At 47.6% G+C, this 27,620-nt stretch overlaps 1 protein-coding gene across 1 annotated transcript in view; it reads right to left on the bottom strand.

The window, feature by feature from the left end:
- Nucleotides 1–22,507: 22,507 nt before the first annotated feature.
- RNF166 (ring finger protein 166) overlaps nucleotides 22,508–27,620 on the bottom strand; it is a 116,491-nt gene continuing 111,378 nt past the window's right edge. Inside the window, exon 6 of the mRNA XM_086945813.1 lies at nucleotides 22,508–23,357. Within this exon, the coding sequence (XP_086801939.1) occupies nucleotides 23,292–23,357 (66 nt within the window). The 3' untranslated portion in view covers nucleotides 22,508–23,291. The remainder of the gene's footprint in view (nucleotides 23,358–27,620) is intronic.

Genomic DNA, 27,620 nt, shown 5'->3' with positions numbered 1-27,620 from the left:
AGTTTGAAGACATCTGCTCTAGATAAACCACTTCCCTGAAAGGAGCAGTCCATCTATTGAGGTGTGAGGATCTGCTGCAAGGACTGGTACTACTTGAACTGTTGTGCCCTGTAAGAGCCTCTAAACTTCCTATTTTTATATTAGAACTAACAATTTAGCCAATCCTCCATTTTATCTCAGTTATTCTAGACTCATTTCAAGGAGGAATGTCTTTCTCGCCAAATAATCGCTAGCCATTGAATTGCATGCACATTAGGGTGGCTAGGACCGCCAGAATTTCTGCTGAAGGGTGTAACGACAAGACATTTGGCTCACATGTAGACATGCTGAGTCATCTAATACCATGGCCAAGAGGGGTTTTCCCCGGAAGCCAGTACCAGCTCAAGGACTACCTCGATGCAAGGTAGCAGAGGCTCAGAGACTGCAGAGAAGGGATGCAAGACCTCTGTCAAAAAAGTTGCTTCTGTAGTTCACTCCAATGTTTTGCTGCTTTTCGTACCACTGTGAAGAAAAAAGAGACTTCTTCTGAAGGGCCAGAGGGATAAGGGTTATTCCCTTCTGGAGAGGTATCCATACCACATGTATTCTGTAGGCCAAGTTATAGACCAGCATTATGAGGGAAGGAGGTTCTCAGCCTCCGAGTAATCCTCTTCTGTGCAGCCCTAATCTTTATCAGGTATGGCAAGGGCATCAGTCAGACCCAAAGTTTCTCCATCCATGCAAATCTCAGGGCCTTTGGTAGAAGTTGCTCTGAGGATTCATCATCAGCAAAATAAACAACCAGACAGCCCAGCACCACTCATTGAAGCTGGAACAAAGTGCCGGAAAACCAATGGACCGACGCCCTCAACTCCTGCCACCCGGACACCTCTACCAACCTGGAACAAGCGGTCATGAACTTCTCCGCCTGGATCACTGATTGCGCCGATAAAGTCGAGCCCACCAAGCCTGCTAAATCAAATAGACCGTCCAAGTAGGTTTGCTGAAACATCGCAGAACTAAGCACGCCTGCAAGCATCGTGAGGGAAGGTGGGCACCAGCAAGAACTCCACAGACCCAACTGCAGTAGCGCCCGCTATTGGACGGGTGTGGTGGAGTGGTGGTGAAAAAGAGGGTCGGCCAAAGCGTCATGTGCACTTATAGAGTACACTCACCACTTCTCCCCCTGCAGTGCTCTAGCGTCACGGAGCCCAGCTCCGCCTCAAATGAGCCAAGGAAGTAGGAAAAATAAAATGATAATGTGTTATCATTTTATTATTTCTCTTTCAACTGCTCGGACAGCAGTGTGGAGGCACTACTTCGCCTTAGCGGAGGAGCCGCCGGCTGCCCAAGCTGCCAACAAAACATAGCTCAACTAATATCATCAACTCCTGAAACAGATGAAGATGAGTGCCCTTGCCAACCGCATCGAAGCAAGCACCAACCGCACTAAAGAACTCTTCAACATCGTCAGAGAGTTCACCAACACTATAGCCTCTGCAAAATATCACCACCCCCTTCCAGGATTTCCGTGACACCCTGGCGGACTTCTTCCACGAAAGGATCTCCGATATCTACAAGAACTTCACACCCCAACCTACCACAGCCGACAGCCTCAGCCTAATCGCTCCCACAGAAGCAAACCCCGACCACCTGGGACCAGCTCACCACTCAAAACACCACAGCCACCATGAACTCAGTCCACTCAGGAGCCCCAACGGAACCCTGTCCCTACCACGTTTTAAGCCCCATGGAGCAAGACCATCATCAAAGAACCACAATCTTTAATGCATCCATCACCACACCACCACCTTCTCTGACGAATGGAAACATGCTGAGGTCAAGCTCCTTCTCAAGAAGCAGTCTGCCAGCCCCAGCAAACAAGACCTTCCACCCCATCTCTCTGCCCCCCTTCCCCGCCAAGGTCCTCAAGAAAGCCATCAACAGCCAACTCACAGAGCACCTGGAGAACAACAACCTCCTGGACATCTCCTAGTCTGGGCTCCGCACCAACCACAGCACTGAAACCGCCCTCATTGCCACCAAAGACATTCGAGCCCTCCTGCACCAAGAGGAAACAGCGGCCTCCTCAACCTCTCAGCAGCCATCAACACCGTACACCATCACAACCTATTAAAGAGACTTCACCACATCAGAATTCAGAGACACCCTCAGGTGGATTGCCTCCTTCCTCACCAGAAGAAACCAGAGACTCCACCTACCTCCCTACATCTTTAAGCACAAGAACATTAACTGCAGCATCCCTCAAGGCTCATACCTCAGCCTCACCCTGTTCAACACCTACATGACCCTCCGGGCCGACATCATCAGAACCCAAGGATTAAAAATCTGCTATGCCGACGATACCCAGCAAATACTCTCACTATAAAAAGAGCCCTCCACCACAATGACCAACTTCCACAGGTGCATGACAGACATCGCAAATTGGCCTGCGTGACGGGAAAACCACCTCCCATGGACCAACTCCTGTTGGCCTTCAGAACTAGGACCCTCACCCAGATACACAGATAAGGCCCGTTACCTTGGCATCATCTTGGACAGCAAGCTCACTATGAAGTACCAGATCAACGGAGTCTCCTCCGCCTGCTTCTTCACTCTTCGCATGCTCAGCAAGATTTTCAAATGGCTATTGGTTGACCCCAGATGTACCATCAACCAAGCCCTGGTCACCAGCTGGCTGGACTACTGCAATGCACTCTATGCAGGAATCAACTCTCACCTCCTCAAGAGAATACAGACCATACAGAACTCTAAAGCCAGACTCATCCTCGACCTCCCAAAGAGAACCCATATCACCCTCCCACCTCAGAGAGCTTCACTGACTCCCCATTCAGAAGGGATGACACTTTAAGATGCTGATCCACAGCTACAAAGCCTTGCACAACCAAGGACCAGCATACATCAACAACAGCCTGAACACCCACCAACCCTCCAGACAACTGTGCTTCACCTCCTTTCACCTCGCTCACACCGCTAGCATACATCAAAGCCACAGCAAAAGATGCTTCTTCTCCTACTTCTCGGCCAGGACCTGGAACGACCTCCCTCTTCACCTCCGGAGGTCACCCTTGCTGCTGGAATTCATGAAAGGACTCAAGATCTGGCTGTTCAACTGAGCTCCAGCCGGATGATCCATAGCACCTGGAAACCCTCACGGGTGATTAGCCACGCTTTACAAATCGGACTTGATTGATCATCAAACCAGACTTTAATCTTTTCTTTTGCCACTCTTAAGATTTCAGCAGACTTTAAGGACCTAGGGACTCAATCGTGGAGGTCAGTGACTTCTTGGGCAGCGCAAACACCAGAGTCTGTGTAGGTGATGATTCCCAAGAAGTTATAGTCAGAGTCACTGGAATAGCCAAACCCACAGGTGCCGCCTCGTCCTGGAGTGTAGAGGTGGCCCTGAGTGTACTGGAGTCCTCCTATGTTTTTTTCAGCATGGCCAGCTGAAAGGCCGCGAACAGTGATGGGTCGGCCTCTGTAAGTGGGATTTACAGCTTTATCTTTTCAACATTGAAATCAGCTCATACAAGGAGGAAGAGCAGACTTTGGGGAATAGAGACTATCAACAGTACTGGGAGAGTGACCACTTCCTCCAATTAGAAAAGCATTTCTCCTGCCTATGGTATTTTATTTCTAATGGCAGATCATTTGGTAGAGCATTCCCTGCCAGGGGATTTATCCGATGGAGAACTGAATTCTTTGGGCTGTCCATGTGCGTTTGTCAAAAAATAGCTTGCCATCCCACTCCCCGATGGCTTTCAAGTGGATCAATAAAGAAAGGTCTTTAGGAAGCTGGCTCTTCATAAGTGTACAAAAAAGAGGTACACTGTGTAACGAGTACAGGCAAACCCCAAAGGAATTACAGAGGCACAAATAACGCCACAAATGCTCTCTTTTGTGATATTGTGGATAATCAAATAGCATAACAGAGGGTAGTGCTAAGAATTTATTACAAACACAAAGGAAGTAAGTGGACTACACAAAGAAATCCAACACCAATTTATAAAAATAACATACTTTTATATAAATGTAGATACCAAGATCATAGGAATCGGGTAAGTACTTTTTGAGTTATGAATTGTTCGTTTTCAAAAACGGACACAGTGCAATTTCTGGCCCAGTAATGTTATCCTATGGGGGAAAAACAAGTATTGCATTCGGGCACTTAGCAGCGGCTTACGGGACTCTTCTTCAAGACTTAAGGTGAGTATGGGGCAAGGTCCAAGGCCACACCAACAAGTTACCTCGGGAGGCTATGGGGCATCCGGATGCAGAGCTGTGTCACAGCATTGGGTGTCCCCTTCACTTCATGGGAGAATAGTCCAGTATCAAAGAGGCTGCAAGCAACAACCTGGGGGCCAGTCCGGGTGAGCCATAGGGGGTCTCAACCCTCAAGATCCTTGGGCACGCAGGGACACCCTTGATCCACAAGGAGGCTTTTGTGGTTAGAGGCGGACTGCAGAAAGAGGCTGAAGGCAGCAACTGGAAGTCCAGTCTGGGCAAACCAAAGCATGGGCTTAGCTCGTTGGTCTGGTGACCCTGTTGGCATCGTCACCTCCCTTGGACTCGGGCTCTGGAGTGCGTGTGCAAATGTGTTTTGAGGTGTTGGGTGGCAGTGGTCACAGACTCAAGTCTTGGTCTGTGTTTTGCAGAGGAGGGGCAAACAGGACAGCTGGGTCACTCACAAAGTGGGTCTCACTATCCCTGAAGTCCCTCGACATGCAGGTTGGTCATACTCTGCATTGGTGTCTGGTCACAACAAGCCTTGGCTGCAGCAAGGGATCAAGTACCAGGGGTATTAGTTGTGTGTGGCTCCGATTGGTCATGGTGTCCTCTCAGTCTGTGGGTGGGAGGATAGATCCAAGCTTCAGGAGCACAGGAACCTCTTTCTGGGGAGCTGCTGTGTCGTGCTTGCCAGGGGGCAACAACTCAGTGCGCTGCACCATGAGTCTGTGGTGCCTGCAGCTACAGAGGAGAAGCTCCTCTACTCCAAGGGAGTTTCTTCAGGCAATTGGTGAAGCACTACAAGCCCTCGACGTTTGTTGGAGATTGCACAATGGCAGGATGAGTCTGATTCTTCTATGTTTCTTGGACTCAGCAGTCCAGCTGGCAGGATTGGCGTCAAGTCAGTCGCTACTCCTTGATTCTCGTGGCAAGACTCTTCTTCGTCCACTCCTTCACTTGATACGTCGAAATCTAAAGATCTGGTATCAGGCAGTCCCCTAAATACTCAAATTCGATGTGTTGTGGGGAGTGAGTGGGAGTAGCCAATGGGCTACTCATTCCTGGGGTCACTACACCCCCTAGATGACCACTTCCTTTGAGGAGTAGGCACCACCCTGTTCCAGAATTCCTAATTCCACAACATACAATGGAGTGGAGAAGTGTGGCTCAATGGTTAGAGCGGCAGACCCGGATGCAGAGGTCTAGCCCGGGACCAGGGTTCCATTCCCCGCCTCGGCGGGTCTTGGGCTCATAAATTCCACGGACCTGATAATTCTCGCCTCAGTGCCTATTCCAATCATGGAGTCCCACTCTGCAACTCTGGGCAATAGCTTGATTAATCTCCACAACGGCCCCCACAACGCTAAGGATGCCTGGCCTCCACCTTGGGGTGCCCAGGAGTGGACGCCTCACAGGGAAATCCAGGATGGGTTCCACAGCGGTATTCGTACAAGTGCCTTGAGACCCTTGCGGGTGAGTAGTGTGCTATACAAGTATCAATTTACATTTTTACAATATGGTGGAATTTCAAAAGCTGTGTTCACCTCCAGCTGGTCACCCTAGAAGTATGTCCAGCCTGGCAGTGCAACACACCTCCAGCATTTCTAATTTTTCCGCCTGTCCAGGTGCCAAAGGGCTCTGGACAGGGGGGCATCCTCTCCTGTGAGGGAAGCCAGTTTCGCATACCACAAGCAGTGGGCTCTTTGAAGCCCCCCTGCCTCGGAATGCTAATCTGCAGGTCATCCTGTGGGAGGGTGGTGTAAACACCCTCTGCCCAAGCAGGCTTTGTTTCTGACCTCCTGAGAGCCAAGCCCCTCACTCTTGGGGCTCTGAAACTTGTCTTTGGTGGCAGGCTGGCAAAATCAAGTCAATCAGCACACCAGTAGTTGGTTAGGTTTTCAGGGGGCACCTCTAAGGTGCCGTCTGGGTACATGTAATAATAAATTCACCAGTGGAATCAGTGTGGGTTTATGAATACGAGGTGTTTGATACAAAACACCATATGTTTCAGTGAAGCCATTATGTAGCTGGGGAACTTGTTTTGACCAGTGCCCAGTACATACCTTAAGATGGCTCTCCTGCTCACTTGCAATATTTAGAAATAGAACTAGACATCACATAGGCATATCAGCTTATGCAGATATCTCCTCACATCAAATATGATGCACTCTGCCTTAGGGATCAAAGGCCAACTGTAGGTGTGACTTACATATACTAGATGCAGTGACTTGGGCATGACACAAAGGAGAGTGTCCGTCCTGTTTTCACTCATGGTCAGCACCATATCATGCAGCCTGCAATGGCAGTTTGCGTGGAATTTGTATGTGTGTCCCTTAGGGTGGCATAAGATATGCTGCTGCCCTTGGGGACACTCTTTAGTACCCATTCCCTACGTACCTTTACTAGGGACTTACAGGGGTGCTACAGTCCTTTGTCAATAGTAGCACAATTAGACAACACCTTGTTTTAGGGAAGGAGGTCTGGTTGGCAGGCCTCCGTGCACTGCCAGAGTCTAAAATAGCATCGAGTATCTAAAAAAGTGGCACAAAGAAGAGGGTTACTGCAACAAAAGCCCAGTTCACTGCAGCGTCGCCGGCCGTGGAGTCATGGTTGAGACAATTACAAAAGCCATATAGGCCCAACAAGGACATTTTATTGTGGTATCTGGGCCAAGGTTTAAAATCCAGAAATCTTAGGAAAAGACAGTTGACCTAGTCAGTGCGCACCGGCTGGTGCCAAATGATCTCCAATATCGACAAATGCAGCGGGTGAAGAGGAAGTCATATGGTGACCTTGGAGAGCTGTTGCATCCACCAAAAAATACCAATTTCTAAAATGGTTGATATGTGGCCTGTTGACTAAGTGGTGAAACTGGGAAGTGAAGCTGTAGACAGATTTTTTTGCTCGGCTGGCAAGATTAGAGTTGCAGCATCCCCCAAATATATGAAACAGCAGTTGTTGTCATCATTTCGAAGTGCTGAGTTTAATGGCATGTTTATATCTGGTACTGCAGAACAGAGAGATTTCACCCAAAAACACTGATAAACAAAAAATCCTGTTTTGTTCCGTTTACCATATGGTTGCTCGTCTACAAAGAAATCCATTCACTGTACTTTCTCTATTCCACATGTCTGATCTGATCATTCTATAAACCCTGAGTACTGCCTGTGTGAGGCAAAGTTTAAAATGTGCAACAAAAGATTCCTACAAAATTCCAACCAAGAAGCAATGACAGATACCATGCAGAACACAATTACTCCCTACATCTTTGCAATGACTTTCAGGTAGAGAACTAAATAGCTTGTCAAGCTAATTTATCGCTCATTACATCTTTTTCTCAAAGACCAGCCATGGAATGTAGAATAAATAACCCCAAAGTTCAAAAGCAGCTGTTTAGCTGAAGGGTACACAATTTTACTGCTCTCCATCCTTTGATTCTGAAACCAGCTAACAGGCAAAGCCCAGCACCTGCACACTGATGCACAGCCTTCCCAATGCACCAGATGAACAATTGTCACTTACCTGTAAACAGGTGGTTCTCCAGTATCGGTGTCTTTCATAGATTCACATGCTTGAATATTCCCAGTCGTCGAAGTGGGAGTCCCACGGTAAATATCATAGCAATAAAAATACTAATAACATAAGTATGTAAAAACATAATACATAAAATACACAGTAGAAATGCATAGAAGTACCAAGACATAATTCCTACATAGGAAAACATGGTAGAGAGAAAAAACACTTGCAACATATCCATGTCATTATGTTAGCCAATCAGGCGCAAGCAACCCTCCAGAACCTTCTCCCAGAGCTCAGTCCCTCAGATTTCCGTAGCACAGGAGTGACAATAGAGTCTAGGAGGAGAAGTGAGCCTCTGAGGGGAGGTGGGTGGGACGCATGTGAATCTATGAAAGACACCAATACTGGAGAACCACCTGTTTGCAGGTAAGTAACAATTGTTGTTCTCCAGTATGAGGGTGTCTTTCATAAATTCACATGCTTGAATAGAATAGTGAGCAGTAGTAACCGATCTGAGGCTCAAACCAGGTATGCATAAGCATGGAGGAAAAACTCCAAGAGATATCAGATCGTCATGCCAGTAACACAGAGGCTCACCTTAGTTAAACAGATTGCGAAGCACTGCCTGTCCCACTGCCATATCTGCTTCGTTGATGGCATCCAGGCAATAGTGTCTCGTGAAAGTGTGACTGCTGGACCACGTGGCTGCTCTGCAGATTTGATGAAGCGGCACACCGGCAAACGGGGAAGTAGAGGATGACATCGCCCTGGTGGAAGGAGCCCTCACTGAACACTGAAGAGGCTTGCCGGCTTTCTGATGGCAGAAAGTAATTGCTGAAGAAATCCAACATGCAATAGTTGGCTTGGTAACAGGACGCCCTTTGCGCATGCGTCCATAGGTAATGAACAGTTGATCGGACCTGCGAAAGAGTGCCATCCTGCTTATGTAAAATTTAAGACATCTCTTAATGTCCAAGGAATGTAAGCGTTGCTCTGCAGGAGATTGAGGATTGGCAAAGAAATTTTTTAAGAAAACAGGCTTGTTAATGTGAAGGTCAGTGGGTACTTTAGGAAGGAAAGTTGGATTGGTGCGAAGCACTACACAGTCCGATCTGAATTGGAGGAATGGAGGTTTAATGGTGAAGGCGTGAATATTGCTAACTCTTCGTGAGGATGTCAGAGCAAGGAGAAGGGCTACCTTCCAGGTGAGAAACTTCAAGTGCGCTTTGTGAATCGGCTTGAATGGTGCCTTCATTAGTTGAGCCAATATGACATTAAGATGCCAAGTGGGAGGAGGACGCCGAATGGGCGGTAACTTCCGGAATAATCCTTTGAAAAACTGGCGAATGACTCTGGAGGAGCAGAGCAAGGTGGAACCATCTTGACGGTAACGAGAAATCGCCGCCAAAAAGACTCTCAAAGTGGAATGTGAAAGTCCTGATTGTGCTAGTTGCAGAAAGAACGGCAGCAGCTGCACCGGAGTGGAATGAACAGGATGAATATTGGCAGCTGCGCACCAGTGACAGAACCTCTTCCACTTGAGCTTGTAGGTCTTAACTGTAGATGGAGCTCTTGCCTGAGCGAGAATATCCCTGCATTCTGGTGAAATATTCAAATGGGCAAATTCAAGGTGCTCAGGTTCCAGGCAGATAATTTCAGAGAGGTGGGGTTCGGATGACATATCCGACCCCCGTCCATTGTGAGGAGATCCACCCGAGGATGCAGAAGGATGGGCTCGCACTGGGAGAGGAGAAGCAGCTCCGAGAACCACGCTTGTCGAGGCCATCTGGGAGCGACCAGGAGAATGTGGCAAGGCTGTCTCCGCATCTGCCACAAAACGAGAGGCACCAGAGGAATCGGAGGAAAAGCGTAGGCAAATAGATCGCACCAGTTCATCAAAAGGGCATTCCCGCATGATCCGTGGTGGGGATGCCAACTTGCGTAAGATGGGCATTTCCGCTTCTCCGGTGTTGCAAAGAGATCCAAGGGCGGATGAACGCACCGTCGAAAGACTAGGTCGAGTGTTGGTTTATGTAACTGCCACTCGTGGGTCGAAGTCGTGGATCTACTGAGGGAATCCGCAAGGATGTTGGAGACGCCTGGTAGATGAACTGCAGTCAGGGTGATTTGATGACTGATTGCCCAATCCCAGATCGACTGCGCCAGTCGAGACAAGAGAGGAGATTTGGTTCCGCCCTGCTTGTTGACGTAGTGCATAATGGTTGTGTTGTCCGTTTGAATAAGCACTGACTCTCCTTTGAGCAGAGAATGGAACGATGTGAGTGCTAGAAAGATGGCCATCAATTCTAGCCGAGTGATGTGCCAAGAGCGCTGAGGCAGAGTCCACTTGTCGTTGATTGACAGCCCCTGAAGGTGTGCAATCTACCCTTCTAAGGATGCGTCCGTCGTCAGAACAAGTTCTGGAGTGGTAGTGAGGGAAGAAACCCCTGCTGCAATGTTGGACTGATGCGTCCACCACTGGAGAGGCGCATTCATGCGAGCGGTGACACTGATCAGGTCGTTGAACGATCCTTTGATCTGACGCCACTGTCCGTCCAGTTCTTCCTGAATGGGGCGAGTCTTTAATCTGCAATTCGGGATCAGAGAAATGCATGATGATGCCATCCCCAGGAAGGACTTCAAAATCCGGACTGAAACAGACTGTTTTGCGCATATACGAGCCACGAGGTGGAGGATCTTCAGTTGTCGCTCGTGAGAAACGAATGCTTTGGCTATGGACGTGTCCAGAGTAGCGCCTTCAAAGTTTCTGCAGGAAGCTGGGACAACTTAGACTTCTCGGCATTGATGGAGAGGCCGAGGGAGCGGAAGACATCCTGACAGAGTTGAGTGTCCCGAGCCAACTGAATGTGAGATTGTGACTTGAGAAGGCAATCGTCCAGGTATGGAAATATCTGGACGCCCTGGAGACGCAGGTAGGCTATCACAGGAGCCGACACTTTCGTGAAGACACGAGGGACAGAGCGTAGGCCGAAAGGCAGCACTCGGAACTGGAAGTCTCTCCGACCTACCCGGAAGCGCAAGTACTTCCGATGACTTGGAAGAATTGGCACATGAAAATAAGCGTCCAGGAGGTCGATGGTGGTCATGAAGTCGTCTTTGGAGAGAAGACGCAAAATCTCCATGAGCGTGAGCATGCGAAAGGATTGGGACTTGAGATACTTGTTCAACGCTCGTAAATCCAGGATCGGACGCCAGTCTCCTGTCTTCTTGAGGATAAGGAAAAAACAGGAATAAAACCCCCTTCCTTTTTGAAACTGTGGAACCACTTTGATGGCGCCCTTTGTGATCATAATGCAAATTTGTTTGCACAGCTCCTTGAGGTAGGGAGGAGGTGGGCCGGATGGAGGAGGAATCTTGATGAACTCCAGAGCATGGCCCTTCGCTACAATGTCCAGAACCCAACAGTCTGAGGTGATGGAAGACCATTGAGAAAAGAACAGGGAGATTCGACCTCCAACTCTTGGGGGGAAAAGCAAGTCATTGTCATTTGGATGTAGATCCTCTATAGGCAGACTTTCCTCGATAGGATTTGGAAGACTGCTGACGGGAGGACAGCTGCTGCTGGGAAGAGTAGCGCTGATTACCCTGGGTGTAGGAGCGGTATGAGTGATTGGATCCTCCACAAAAATTGGAGTTGGTGCCGCGTCCACGTGCGCCACGAAAAGGCTGTTTCCGGAACTGTAACATCCCCAAGGAGCGTGCAGTGTCGGTGTCTTTTTTGATGGCCTACAGAGTCTCGTCGACATGTGCTCCGAAGAGCGACTCGCCATCATACGGCATATCAAGGATCTTTGCCTGGACTTCCTAACGAAAAGAGGTGGAGCGGAGCCATCCCTGCTACCGCAACACAGCCGCCCCTGCAAGCTGACGGAAGCCAGTACATGCAATGTCTACTGAGCAATCAATGATTTCCTCAGACGCTCACTCTGTCTTGCAGAATTTTCGCGGCTTCAGCCCTGGAGGGCTCCGGGATGAGGGCTACAAGGGCAGCCATGTCAGACCACATCTGACGGTCGTAGCGCCCTAAATAGCCAATGCATTCGCCGCTCTCACCGTGGTAGAGGCCATTGATGAAAATGTGTGCCCAATGGCGTCCAGGCGACGACCCTCTCGATCTGGAGGATCTGTAACAGGTGATGCTGGGTTCCTTGAGCGACGCTGAGCAGCCTGTGTGACTACCGAATCCGGCTTCGACTGCGATATCAGGCACGCGGGGGAACCAATGGGTGCCTTGTATTTCTTTTCTAGGCGAGGCATTTGCGCCGGAATGGTATTTGGCGTTTGCATAAGTTTCAACCCTTCACTCCAGATGAAATCAATGACGGGGACTGTATGGACTTTATTAAATGATTGATTTTTAAAATCATATAGAAAACAGTCCTCCTCTCTTTGGACTCATGGCAGTTTAAAGCGCTGAGCCGCCCTGTTCATAAGCTGATGGAAGCTAGCAATGTCCACTGGTGAGGAATCTCCTGGTGTCACTGGAGGCGGGTACGGCCTTTGTATTTGGTAGTCATCTGTCAGGTGCCCCACAAGTCTTACCTTGGCTTGTGACGCAATTCCGCAGAGACGACAAGAGCACCCGTCCCTGCACCCACCTGACCCTTGTGGAAAGCGAAACTCAACAGGGATGAGATGGACGCAGGGATGGGAGCCAGGGTGAAGGGGTAGTGGATAGCGTAGAGCTGGCAGGGGCGTCTGGGTGTTAGCTGGAAACCAAAGGAGACAGTTCAGAAACAGAGTCAGACCCGGAAAGGAACCACCCCCCACATACACACACGGACTTTGTCACCCTCTGAAGACTCACCAATGCTTCCGGAAAGAAAGTCCCCAGATGAGAGCACCTCCGGATGTGAATTGCAATGGTAAGGCGCTCCTGCGCATTGAACTTTAAATCCAAAACTAAAAGAAAGCGCTCCTGCGCGTTCACCCAAGCTAAAACAAAAGAGTGCGCTCCTGCGCAAGTAACAGTAACTGGAACCCAGTCACTTCCCCAGTTGCATCCCTTTGGCGCTCCTGCGCGGTGGGATACTGTAGTAATAAACACACAAAGCAACAAAAGTCCTCTTAACACCCTCAATGCGCTCCTGCGCGATAAGGGTTAAGGCAAACAAAGAAACGGCACGTTCCTGGAACCCCCAGGAGAAGGCACGAACAAGCGTCAGTGAGGGACGCGGACGTGAGGCAGGGTTGCGCTCCAGCGCGGTTTGCCTTCTCAGTCCAAGAAGAGTGAAAGGTATAACTCCTACGAGTGGCTGACGTAACAGCCATGCAGCGCTCCAGCGCGGCTTGTCTCTGGCAAGGCTGGTCTCAGCAGCGGGATACCCAGCCTGGAATCCGGAATCCGAAGCACCCAGCCGGCGGGAAACGCGATGTTTAAGCGTTTCCCCCGGAAGTGCTTCTGTGCTCTGCTGCCCGGAAACTAGACCGGGTACTCTACTTCCGACCGGAAGTGAGTATTCCGGCCGCCCGTGTATGTGTGGGGAAATGGCCGGCCGCGGCAATGCCGCGAACCGTGACATCATCCCACTCGGCCATGGTGGCATCGTCATTGTTATCATCTTGCACCTCACCATCTTCACGCTCCGGGTGAACATCATCATCATCGTCTGCATACACAGTAGTGTGTATCCGGACTGACGTCTGAACTTGCGGAGAAGGCGTTGGTGGTTGTGGCAGCTGAACAGCAGGTGGAAGCGCTGCAGGCACTGGAGCTGCCGGTACTGGCGAACCCTGATGTGATGGGGAAAATCGCCTGTTATAATCCTCCAACATGTGTTGTAGGTTGGATATAAGAGACAGAGGCCTGCACAGACTGTTCTTCGTCTTGAAAATAATGATCTTCACGTTCCTCGCCACAGTCTTGGCACTTAATCACCAATTCCGAGGGACTGTGTGTCGCCCGAAAAGGGCCACCGTCATCCTCTTCAGAACCAGAGTCCTCCTTAGAGCCAGTGGCAAACAATGGCGAAGGTGGCTGCATGTCATCTGGAATAGAAAACTGGTCTACAGGTACCTGGCGTCATTGGTGCAATGAGTCGACGGTGGAGGCGCCAGACCCAGACGCTGAAAATGGCATCAGTGGCAATGAAGCAAAAGAAGAGGTATTTGCCGTCGACGAAACCGTCGACATAGATGATGACGACGGCATAGGCGTCGACAAAGCTGTAGTCGATGGTCCTGCCGTCGACTGTGCCACCGTCGACGGTGTCGCTGTCGGCGGGCCTGACGTCGACGAGACCATCGCCAAGGAAGCTGCCGTCGACGAAGTCGCCATCGATGATGAAGAAGTTGCCTTCGACGAAGCACTCATTGACGGGTTCGAAGACAAAGATTTAACAACTCTCGTCGATGAAGTTTTCGTCGACGACGAGAGAGCCTTCTTCTTCGTCGACGATGAGATATGTATCGTCGACGACACTGGTCTAAAGCTGAGTGATACTGTCTTCTAAATCAATGACGTAGACGACGAGCCAGCAGCACATGTCGTCGTCACAGTCGCCGTCGATGAGCCGGAGACGGCAGATCTCGTCGTCGGGACGATTGTCGACGCTCCCGTCGACGATTTTGCATGTTTTTTGGTGGAAACATGACCGGAAGAAGCAGTAGATGCCCGAGAGTCAGATCTCGTGGGCGTAGCAGGAGGAGGTGAAAACACTGCAGGAGCCATTGAAAGGGAGAGTTTCCTCTTCTTTAAAAATGGAGAAGGCAATTCCTGCACACTGCTACGCTTAGAGGCTGCCTTTGAAGTTCCAGATAACAGGTTCTCTGCGTCGGAAACGGCGGTATCCTTGTCTTTGCAAGTCTCTGCAACCAGAGGAGGAGACTACCTTCCCTGTCTTTAAGGGTCTCATTGGAAAAGGTCCTGCAAAATTTACATTTGCTCACCTCATGGTCAGGGTAAAGACAATAAATACACTTCTTGTCGGAATCTTCAGAGTACAGCCGCAGCTTCCCACAAGAAGAACAAGGTCTAAATAAAGACTTCTTACTTGAAGACATAGTAGAACACAGGTAATCCAGAAGAAAGTAGAGAAAAACTGAGCAGAGCTCAGTGAGACTCCCTTCACACGACGTGTGGTAGAAAATCTGAGGGACTGAGCTCTGAGGAGAAGGTTCTGGAGGGGTGCTTGCGCCTGATTGGCTGCAGTTTGGACTAAGATAATGACATGGATATGTTGCAAGTGTTTTTTCTCTCTACCACGTATTCCTATGAAGGAATTATGTCTTGGTACTTTTATGCATTTTTGCTGTGTATTTTATGTATTATGTTTTTACATACTTATGTTATTAGTATTTTTATTGCTATGATATTTACCGTGGGACTCCCACTTCGACGACGGGGAATATTCAAGCATGTGAATCTATGAAAGACACCCTAATACTGGAGAAATCTGGATTTTAAATATGACAAGTCAGTCATTCATACAGCTATTTATTCTGGAATAGGCTTAGACCGTGTAATGTTAATTATGTAATTCAACCAAAACAAAACAATCATTTACATTACAATGGTTTCGCCTTTGGAAACGTTAGAGCTATTGGCATTGTAAATGACAAAATTTGTATTTATGTGTTGGTTTCGAAAACAGATAAATAAATGGCATTGTCATTTACATTGCCATTAGCTTAATCTCTCGCAAATGTGAGACCTATTGTACCCTACGGACGAGCTCAGCAGACAGCAATTACTACCACACACACACACCCAGAGCCACACCCAGAGCCACAGACACACACACACACACACACCCAGAGCCACACACACACACACACCCAGAGCCAGCCACACACACCCAGAACCAGCCATACACACACACCCAGAGCCATACACACACACCCAGAGCCACACACACCCAGAGCCACCCACACCCACACCCGGAGCCACACACACCCAGAGCCACAAACACACACACACACACACACACACACACCCAGAGCCACACACAAACACCCAGAGCCAGCCACACACACCCAGAGCCAGCCATACACACCCAGAGCCAGCCATACACACACACCCAGAGCCACACACACCCACACCCACACCCAGAGCCACACACACCCACACCCAGAGCCACACACACCCACACCCAGAGCCACACACACCCACACCCAGAGCCACACACACACACGCAGAGCCACACACACAGAGCCACACACACACACAGAGCCACACACACACACACACCCAGAGCCACACACACACACCCAGAGCCACACACACACACCCAGAGCCACACACACCCACCCACCCAGTGCCACACACACCCACCCACCCAGAGCCACACCCACCCACCCAGAGACACACACAAACACAGGAGAGCAAGCACAACGAGGGGGCAGGGAAGCAAGCACAACGAGGGGGCAGGGAAGCAAGCACAGCGAGGGAGCAGGGAAGCAAGCACAGCGAGGGGACAGGGAAGCAAGCACAGCGAGGGGGCAAGGAAGCAAGCACAGCGAGGGGGCAAGGAAGCAAGCACAGCGAGGGGGCAGGGAAGCAAGCACAGCGAGGGGGCAGGGAAGCAAGCACAGCGAGGGGGCAGGGAAGCGAGCACAGCAAGGGGGCAGGGAAGCAAGCACAGCAAGGGGGCAGGGAAGCAAGCACAGCAAGGGGGCAGGGAAGCAAGCACAGCGAGGGGGCAGGGAAGCAAGCACAGCGAGGGGGCAGGGAAGCGAGCACAGCAAGGGGGCAGGGAAGCAAGCACAGCAAGGGGGCAGGGAAGCAAGCACAGCAAGGGGGCAGGGAAGCAAGCACAGCCAGGTGGCAGGGAAGCAAGCACAGCCAGGTGGCAGGGAAGCAAGCACAGCCAGGTTGCAGGGGAGCAAGCACAGCCAGGGGAAGGGGAACCAGGGGGCGGGGAAGGGGAACCAGGGGGCGGGGAAGGGGAACCAGGGGGCGGGGGAGCAAGCACAGCCAGGGGGCGGGGAAGCAAGCACAGCCAGGGGGCAGGGAAGCAAGCACAGCCAGGGGGCAGGGAAGCAAGCACAGCCAGGGGGCAGGGAAGCAAGCACAGCCAGGGGGCAGGGAAGCAAGCACGGGCAGGGAAGCAAGCACGGGCAGGGAAGCAAGCACAGCCAGGGGGCAGGGAAGCAAGAACAGCCAGGGGGCAGGGAAGCAAGAACAGCCAGGGGGCAGGGAAGCAAGCACAGCCAGGGGGCAGGGAAGCAAGCACAGCCAGGGGGCAGGGAAGCAAGCACAGCCAGGGGGCAGGGAAGCAAGCACAGCCATGTTTCCAGTGCTTGGCTATTCTGAACAAACCATTGTTATCCGGCCAGCCACTCAAATGAAAACAACTCCCAGAATACCTTAAATAGCTAAATGAAACCTCAGAAGTAGAAACATTATGTCCTGACTACACGAGAGAGGCTGCAATTGTAACTGCGAGGGACAAATACCACTGAACTGGGAAGAAGACGGCGTACAACTATAGTGGAGGAACATACACTACTGCATACCACTGTGCTTTGGATCCAGGAATACCACAGGCCCAGGTTTGGACGCTACTTCAGAAATGCCACAGCACAGAAAGAATAACATTACCTAATGTACTTGTGTAATGTAGTTGGTGCTCATGTAAAGCACTCCCATACCTACTTTCGCGTTATTTAAAACTGCCCAGAAATAGAAGCGGGGTTGAAGTCCTGGCAACGTGTTACAAATGCAGTTCAATAAAAAACGTTTTTTATTGTTATTGAGGCCGCAGAAACAGCCAGCCTCGAGGAGCAGCTTCAAGCATGGGGAGTAACTGTGACGGTGAGTAAGCAGTTTTCTGGGCTAGTTCTTTAGATGCCTACCGTGCCGCGAGAGCGGGGACGGGGCTTCATGATAGGAGAATAAAGACTCTGCAATGGACAGAGGCTGGTAATCTATAAGAGCAGCATACGTGGCATTATGTGAGGAGTTGGGCACGAGGTGAGACATACCCTCCTATCTGAAATGAAAGAAGAGGTAAAATGACCGTGCCTCCAGGAATGAAGAGAGAGATGGAGGCAGATCGTGCTATCAGTAATGAAGGAAGAGAGACCCTGCTACCTCTAATGAAGGGAGAGGGAGACAGACACCGCTACCACTACCCTTCACGATAGAAGAGAGAGGCAGGCATCACTTATGAAGGAGGTGGAATGCAGAATCTTTTACAGCATACGAAAACGAAGGAGGGCGATGAAGACCCTGCTATTAATAAGGAAGGAATTGGGGACCCACCCCACTAATGTTAACCTGTAATACAGGTCAGTAATTACATATTCATCTTCTGCGGGTCATAACATTGAGCCATGCAAGGCCAACTCCGATTCCTATGCTTCGGAGGTGGGTACAATGAGCACCATTGAATTGGGCAGTAGTAACACCTGTTGTTTACAGCATCTAGAAACAACAGCATTGAAACTCTATGTAAGAAGTTGTCATTGCTAATAAAAGATGAGGAGGGCCTTCCACCCATTACACAAGAACAGGAAACAGGAAAATAAAAAAAACGGAAAACTGACCCACTGACTATTGGGCAGGATGCAGGCCACACTACACTACAGACAGGAAGTCAAGCACAGCCTGCATCCAATAATGAAAGACGGAATAAGACGGAAACACCAGCGATGGATAGAGGAAGTAAGACCACCCTGGTGGTCCATAATGTTATAACATGGTCTGCTATGAACCATAATGTACACTGTGTTCTTTCTTAGAAGCCCAAACTTATTCAGTGAGCTCTTGCTTTCCCCTCCCCCTCTCCGCTTAAGGGTCATTGTACACAACCATCTAATCTGCGTGTGAATCAGCAGCCTCATATGCTGCAACAAATAAACTGAAATACTATGGTAGAATGTACGCCATAGAAATAGGTCTAACATAACATAAACGTGCAGTGACTGACTCTCGGGAATGTATCAGCTCACTGCACACTTCTCGATGTGTACATGTCGTTTTTATTTTCAACATTATCATATGCACTCGGGGGTATGAATTCACTTTATCGACCTTGTCATTAGAGATGGGCGTACAAATCATTGTAGCTGGTGTATTTATCCACTCAACAAGCCTTCTTTCTTCAGCTCTTTCTTGTTGCTCTGACCAACAATGAGTTATGTTAAACAGGGGCCGACAATGTCACGGACCATCGCGATTAAACAAGAACATTAAAAAATAAATTTCCCAAAAATACTCTATACGTGCTTTTATCCGAATTGTATCAGAGATACATATCAGGTGTACACTGAACAAAGGGGTTGGATCAAGAACTGCACGTGGATGTGGCTTAACGGCGAGAGCGGCGACTTTGACGCTGAGGAACCGGGTTCGAGTCTGGCGGGAGGCTCAAACATCCTGTGATTGTGGGCAAATCTCTCCGAGCCTAAAAACGAATGTGTCCGTCTTTAACGTATCTGGTGCTCACGTAAAGTGCTCTGATATTTTCGGGTCGAGTTCGCGCTATATAAAAAACATAAATCGAACATTCTGAGGTTTAAAATAAAAACTCTTTTCTGGAGCCCACTCGTGAGTAAACATGGTGCGTAGGGAACGTTTCTTGTTCCTTCTTCATAACTTGGGCGGGGGGGGGTGTTATGACTTCAATTTATTTGGGAAGAGATGAGGAAAGAGCTGATGACCCCCTACAGGGAACAGTTTGTTGCTGTAATTGTTCCAATTGCCTTTACAAAGCGCTTACTGCCCCTGACGAAGCGCGTGATTAGTTCTCGCACAGGATCAATTAGCACGTCGGGTGATCCGCCTCTTTCTAACAGACCATTTTCTCCCATCTGCAGATGTAACCGTTTCTTCAGGAAGTGCTCCATTCACGAAGGCGCCGTCCCAGCAGGAGTGTCGGCTCAGGACAAAGGGTGCCCAAAGGCAGACAGATAAGCGCCATTTACCGTTAAGCACTGCGAATTAACTGTTCCCGGTCCAAAAAAGGGGCTAATTTCTGGTGCAGACTGTCTACTCTTCTCCATTTGCATCACTGAAGATACTGGTGTTTCTAAAGCGCCCCTGTGTGTTGTACCTTTTAACTGCAGCTTGCCAGACGCCAGGCCTCCAGTGTAAACAAACGTTGGCCTCTCGAGAGGGACTTTGCCTCAGTTCATGCTGACAATGCAGGGCTGGGCGAGGGAGTCCTGCTGAGGCCACTCGGCCCGTTCCTGCCTCATATAATGAATCCCAGCATGTAGGAATCTTCATATATATATAGGTGAGCTCATGTGCTCACCAGACGCGTGATCTGTACAAAACTCTTGAGACCGTTCGGATACGTCTGTTTCAGTAGCACACTACTGTATGAAACACTTTCTAATAATAACCATATTTTCAATATCTGCTAACATAACCTGCATTTGTAAAGCGCACGTTCACTCAGAAAGGCCTATTGTTGCTGAATAACACGTTTAATGTTACCTAACTCGGTGGTACTCATTTTATCGACCTCAGAATGATGAAATGCCCCTTGGGATTTGAACCTGAGACCATGAGGTCAACAAGCAACATTTCTGCATTCAAACGTACCTTAAGTCACTAAGATGCTAGATCAGCACTCTGGGGACGGGATCACAGAACGCGGCAAAATGAATTCAGCTGCTGGAAGGAAAGGCACACGGTGTAAACGCTCTGAGGAGTTTCCGGAAAGATTTATTCTGCGTGCACGGTTGTAATGAGGGAATAAGTATTTTCTTGCTATACGAGGTTCTCGTAGGACTGCTGACCACCGGGGACTGCGCACCTGATATGGCTGAGAGACAAACAGCTAACATTTAACAAGTGAGGCGGCCAAAGGCTTTTTTGTTCCTTTTTATTTTATTTAAAGTGCGAACAATGCTCCGAGAAAACACTGGAGTGCCCGGCAGGCAGAAGAATAACAAGACTGAAAGAAGCCACGGAGAAACGCGCAGAGCAACGAAAAGTCGACTGTCCCCGGCGCCATCTTGGGCGGAATGACAAAAACAAGCCCCCCCCCCAAAAAAAACAACCGCCCACCGCCGCAATGACGTGCTAAAAGGGGCTGGATGAGAAAAAAATCTCAGGAACGCCCACGAGTCGCCTCGCAGAATGACGGACGCCTCGATCTTCCAATGGCTAGCCTCCATTTATGGAGCTAGCCAATGGAAGACCGAGGCAGGACATAGCCCACATACTGCAAAACAAAAGATTTCGCCTGCGCAAAACGCTGCTTGCGCAGCTTTCGACAGGCGAAACCTAAAAACGAAGTGATAAAAGGAATGTTTGAATTAGGTTCAGCCACTAGCGTTAATTTAGGGCCACATCCAGTCCACATTTCATTGGCTGTGCCATACCAGGCAAAGACCAACCATGAGGAATTCAGTCACGGTCTGGCTTCGGTGTGAACAGTTCACCCTGTACTGTTGGGTCTGAACCCCTCCAGGCAGAAGTCAAGCCTCTCCAGACCGTTTTCAGTCAACTTAGACTTCATAAGTTAGGGACAGCCAAAGTCCTGTGGCGCTGGCAACATTATATAGTATAGCCTTAAACTATTGCAAGATTAGGAAGGGAAAGGTCTAGCACACCACAAGGAGAGTTAGTCCAGTTCAAAGGTTGAGCCATTTATAGCAGCAAATCTTGCTGCTACCCCTCAAGTTATGTCTAAACTAGGTAACTCTGTCAAAGTCAACAAACCTTGGGTTTCCACTGTTTGTAGGGTCAATCTCTCTGAAGAAAAAAAAGGTGATTTTTTGAGTCCTCGGACCGATCCTTATCACCAAAATTCCATAAGACTTTTCCATGTAAGGAGCCCTTGGAGGAAACCCTCACATTTGTGGAAAACGGCTCCCACTGTGGAAATCACTCACCATTCAATCAATAGTACTACAAATGTCCTGGGTCTGAACTTAGCAAATACATCTTCGACTGGCAGGAGCAAAGTATCGAACTCAGAGAGTTTGGAAGCAGGCCAAGTGATCAGGGGCCTAAGTTGCAGGCTCACAAAAACACCATGTTCCTTAAACCTTGCCAACTAGCTGAAATATAGGTTATAAATTCTCATAGCACCTTAAAAAAAAAATTGTCACTTTGAAAACCTGTAAATTAAAAGTGTACTGCCCCATTTAATGGTATTCAATTCATCAATCTTACAAATAGGAAATGGATTGCTCACCTTGGTGGGATTTGACTCACCTACAACACTCTGCCTCAGTGACTAGCACTTTACCTGCTGAGCCAGCTTGCTGGCTATCTCAATGATGAGTAACTTGTGCCAAACTAGTGCAGTTGAAGACAGGAAGAGTTAACCAGGAGATGGTTACCACACTAACTCACAGGAGCAGCAGAAACAAAAGATTCCTTATAAACTTCTACATGCCACATCCCCTTGTAGGCCTTTTCCAGTGTTTTATGTATAAGAATTTAGTCATAAGCCAAATCTGGAGGTATGCAAATTTTCATTAATAAGCATCCACTTTTTCGCATCAAATTTTTCCAAAGAAAAACTAAGAATAATATGTCACTTCAAAAGCTCTTTGTCAAACAAAAAATACACATCTCTTAAAGATGCCGAACAATAACACACATATTTGTGCCTAGTTGGGGCTCATTAGTGTGATGGAAAACCTTTGACAGTAATGAAGTTCAATAGGTGGTTGGCTCCAATATAATTTCATCTGTTCAGAATTACACCTCATTTGAGTTTCAATGGCCCTGTTAAAAATGTTATTTCTTTTTAAAATAGTTTCACTCTTTCACTTCAGCAATGCACATAGGAATTAAAACACAATAACTGGTGAGCAACAGCTTCTTTTTGAACAATCTAATTTGTCACCGACAGGATTAATACAAACAGGGAAAGGTATGGTATCAATTCAAAAGCATGGAGGTTTCAAAGTTTACTGAGCTCAACACTTCTGCTGTCGCAGGCAGCCGGGCTGAATACCCAACCTGCTCAGAATGAAAGGCTTGCGTCTTTCACTTTTAACCCCTTGCATGCTGACGACGGCCCCCAGCCGTCATGCACTATGGCGCTCGTGTGCTGAAGACGGCTGGGGGCCGTCATAAACCCGCCTACTTGCGATTTTGCCGCACAGGCGCAGAATCGCGGCCGCATGCAAGAGGTTAAATAATTATTGCAAGGAAAAGAAGTAAAAAAGAAATATCTCGAAAACTGTGAACTTCACAATTTACCTCTGTAGATTTTAAATAAAAACCACTTTTTAAAAATGTATTTTTATAGAAGATTTGGATTGCTTCTGCAAATGAAGGCGCACGTACGCATTAAAGTCTTTGAATAATAAATATAAATATATTCTTAAAGCATTAATTAAAATCTACGCAGCTTGTTTAATGTCCATCGTCCTAGTTTCACTGAGTGACCACCTCGCTCCGTTAAGGAAAGTCGGCTTCTCTGTCCTTGTAGAAAGTCACAAAGGTTCCATCTTAGTAAAAAATAGGACGAATAAATAAAAGTGACTGGCGACCTATTAGAGGGAAAGCCGAGGAATGACAGAGCCATATGCTCCCTTGCTTGACAAGGCGAGCAGTGCAGGGAGGAGCATGGGCCTAGTTTTCCAGTCACTGCTTAAGCAGTTCTTCAGTTCTCGGAAAGCGACAAGGCCAGGGCGGCCTGCAGCGCAGCTTCCTCATCAATACTGTAATCCTGCAGAAAAATAAATAAAATTATCATATTAACAAAATCTGCATCAAGGAGAAAATGTTGGACTAAGCAGAACAGCTTTATCAATCATTTAGGCTCAAAACCATAAGGCTCAAAGCAGCACTAAAGAGAAAACAATGGAAACAAGCACACCAGCTTCCTCATTCACCATACGTGGCACCACAGACAGATTTCTCAGGCTTGGCTGGGGAAGCATTTTAGTCATCAAGATTATGGTTGCCCTCAAGCCCTCACAGCAAACATTAGACGGATGGAGACTGAAATAATGGTATCGTTGATCCAGCCAACTCTGCATCACATGAGATGGCACTAGTGACTTTTAGATAGCAGTACAAGCAACACGTTTGAGAGAATGTGTACTAGAACGGTCACAAGAGGCCATTAAGAAATACCCATTTTCAGACTGAGACAGGTAAGTGACCGCAGAGTGAGAGCTCAGATGCAGTTGGTTATCAAAACCGGACTGAGATTTTAATGTTTGCAGAGAAACGGGCACAAGAGATAAGTATAGTGACCGATTGCTAGCATTAATCTCTTCAAATCAGGATTCTGCTATTCCTGTTGTTGGTGCCTAATTTTGCTCAATTCGCTCGTCATAAGACCATGTTCCTACCTCTAACATCTGCCTTCTACTGACAATATTTGTGTTAATAACAGAAAACAGAGGGATCCGTGAAGTGAGAAATTCCATAAACTTGATAGAAAAGTCTGAAATGTCTTGGTGTTTGATCCCTGATCAACAACACACTAGTCAAACGGTGTCACTATCATGTGACAATTCATAAAAATTACAGAAGTAAAACATAGGATGGATGACGGGCACAGAAATCTATGATGCTTTAGCCCTGAAGACGTTCTATAATATTACATATTCAAAGGAACGGAACGATTTGGCTATTTGTATATGTTTTCTGAGAACTTGATGGTTAGAAAGAAGGATCATTTGGACATGTGGTTTTCTGTTCTTATGGAACTCGGGAGTGTGCTCTTTTTGAGATAGATTGATGAACTTTATCTGAACATGGTTGCAGCGGTGTACATAGCAGCAGAGTACTGGGAAGATGAGCACTCAAGGATGAACTTATATGCAGGACTAATCACGAGTGTGCTGGGACCTCTCTGCCACAGCAGCTCATTTTCTGTTTCCGATAAATCTGACTTTGTTGTCATTGGGGACAAAGAAAACACTGTATCAGCAGTGTGACAAAACTCTCAACATGCCACCACGCAAGATCAGTTGCGGCTCCTCCGCAATAGCGGAGGAGTGTAGTCCTCACTGCCTGGCTCAGAGTTACGAAATGTAGTGCTAGTGCACTCCAACCACTAAGTGCTCATGTGTGTTTGGCTAGCCATCTCAGGCCGACCAAAACACACATGCACACTTAGGTTTTCTCCATCCCAGCTGCACTGAGCTGCCGGGCTGGAGTAACCCAACAGACTCCCTGGTCTGAGCAGGGCGTCTTTCTGCCTGCTCAGACCAATTCCTGCACTGCTCTGCAGCATGGGGACTGGACAGGGAGCCTGTTCAATGGGCTGCTGAGACCAGGCAGGAAGAGGAGAGGTGGCGCGACACTGGAGGCTGCTGGCAGCAAAAGGTTAGTTTATTTATTTTAAATATTGTATTCTTCCCCCTCAAACCCTGTGCGATGCCTTCCCGGTGACCTACACCACCCTTTGTTTATGGTGGCCGCAGCTATGCAATATTCCCCATAAAATCCAATTTCATCAACAACTAGTCCGCTTTCTCAATCAGTTTTTGAATGCTGATTGAAAAACGTATTAGTTCAGAGAGACCGTCTTCTTCAGAGAAGACTTCTGCTCCGATAAATTGAAGCCTTGGAGATGAAATCAGGCAAAATGACTAGTAGATAATTGAAAATTCCACATCTGAAGAGTGTTGCAAATCAGAATACAGTGCTTCTTATACGTTGCGGGTGACAGTATTTGCATTATGAGTTATTTGAGAAGTAGAACATATGACTCACCCTAGGCTGAAGATAGCCTACCAAAACTGAGACAACCTTCCGAATTACTCTGGGAGAGGAGCTGATGAGGAGGGCTACAAATCATCACTGATAACTCTGATATTCAACAGTAATCCTAAAGAATTGATAAGGACCATCCAGTGCTGAATTAAGCCCACAGTGAAAAGTTTCTTTCCTAGAGGGCTGCTAAACAACTCCCAACAGATGGCAAATAAAATTAAGGAGCCTGTCCCCGACTATTGTGATTTCAGTGAACACTAGTCATTACACAGATATTTGAAACTGAAGCTAGAGGCCAGATGTACGAAGGCTTTTTGTTGTCGCATAATCTGAAGTTTGCAACCATAAAAAAGGCCTTTAGGTAGGTAAGAAACCTAAATTGTAAGTTACCATATCGCAATTTGGATGTGACTACATTCCGAATTGTTATTTGTTTTGGGCATTGTTGCCAAATACTAATTTGCAGTGGAACATATTAAAATTTTCCAACTGAAATCTGGTAGTAAAATATTAATACTTTACCGACTACAAATGCGTGGTGGTAATCCACTCACAAATGAGGAGTCCCAAATGTAACCCACCCATTAAGAATGTTGACACATTTATTTAGGAATTGTATGCATTGGGCCACTGACTACTCTTTTTAAAAAAGTATATTGAACTTTAAGTGAAACGGACTGCATTTAAGTAAAAAGAAAAGGATTGATTTATTTATTTAAAAGCAATCACAGACAGGGTGGTCTGTTCAGACCATCATGCTTGTGATGGCAGCAAATTTTAGTGGGTACCAATTTGCAAGCTGACGCATTAATATTCACAAGGTAGGCTAATGTGCGACAACCTACGATTCGTTTTTTTTTGCAAACCAACCTATTAACATATAGGGCCGTTCACAAAAATAGAATGGATCTGGTATAAGTCACAGTGCAAGAAGTCTATTTCAAATTCTATATTAAATGGCAGGAGAGAACAGAGCAAGTGAATCTTCAACACAAATACTGGAAATTCTGCAGTACATACTAGGGAACAGGTCTGTAATCACAAACTTCCCCAGATCCTAGGACAATTTGGCCGTGATCCAAGCAAACAACCATCAGTTAGGCTGAAAAATTTAAAGAGCAAAGCATAGAAAGTCACAAATTCTGCTTTCAGCAATTTTTGTTTTTCCATCTGTCAACTGTAAGGACAGGAGGAAGATTATTAGTCCTAGAAAACATTAGGTTGGTTCTAATGAGTGTTAAGTTTTAATGAAACCACACATCTTTGCATTTTGATGCTGCTATACTATGCGATACAATTTGTTGAAGATACATTTCTGAAAGTCAAAATCTTTAGTTATCAAACTGAGACAGTCTTGCCTCTAAACTTGGGATGGTCTACTGCCACGCCTTTGAAAAAATCCTGCTTTTCTGAAAACCCTTGAAAACTTGGCTTTCTTCGGTCAAGGTCCTTTCCTTCTCTTGCCTAGCAAAGCTGCCATGCCTCTCTGCACCTAGACACCCTGATAGGCAATTGGGAACTCTAGAAATCCCCAAAATTAATAAATAAACCAATATGCAAAAAAAACAACCATTTATTAAGAGATACGGGTCTGTATAGAAAGATGTATATTCTAAAGAGATTCTGCCACTAGCATGGGCAAGGTTACTTTGAAAAAAAAACCAAATTAAACATTTATTTCCATTTTCATCTGGATTACAACATTGCATGGTTATTCACTGCAATCAGAAACATTTGTAAGAAACAAATAGACATCATTTGTGGTCCAAAAATGATAGAAGATACTGTACTTGTGCACAAGCTATCAATAGTCCATTTCAAGAGGGTGGCATATAAAATATATTGAGACTATCCAGTCTGATCAACTCGGGTCAGGGAGCCCACTCCAGCCATCACATTCCCACCTTTCCTGATGGAATAAACACAATAACAAAGAAAATAAGGTCGGCCTAAAAATTACCCCACTCGTGTGGGGACAATCCTAGCAGGCTGTTGTGATGTGGGGGCAGAACTGGTCTCTAGTAGATCATTTTTTTAATGGTTCCAAAATATCCCTTGGGTGAGAAACTGAGGGTAATGTGGTGGCGTAGAGTTCGCAGTTAGTGTTGCAGTATGTTAGACTGAATAGCCAGTCTTTCACTGTGGGGGAGATCCGGCTGCCCCACTGAAGAGCTATTTCCCTCTTAGCGTGCAACAATGCAATGGCGGTAAATTTAAGCAGCTTCTTTGGGAGCCCTCCCACAGATCCCAGCAGGGCCAC

The sequence above is a fragment of the Lissotriton vulgaris genome, chromosome 12 (genome assembly GCF_964263255.1).
Source record: "Lissotriton vulgaris chromosome 12, aLisVul1.2, whole genome shotgun sequence".
NCBI classification, from domain to species: domain Eukaryota; kingdom Metazoa; phylum Chordata; class Amphibia; order Caudata; family Salamandridae; genus Lissotriton; species Lissotriton vulgaris.
Note: the sequence above shows the minus strand (reverse complement) of the source record. Positions and strands in the feature narration are given on the sequence as shown.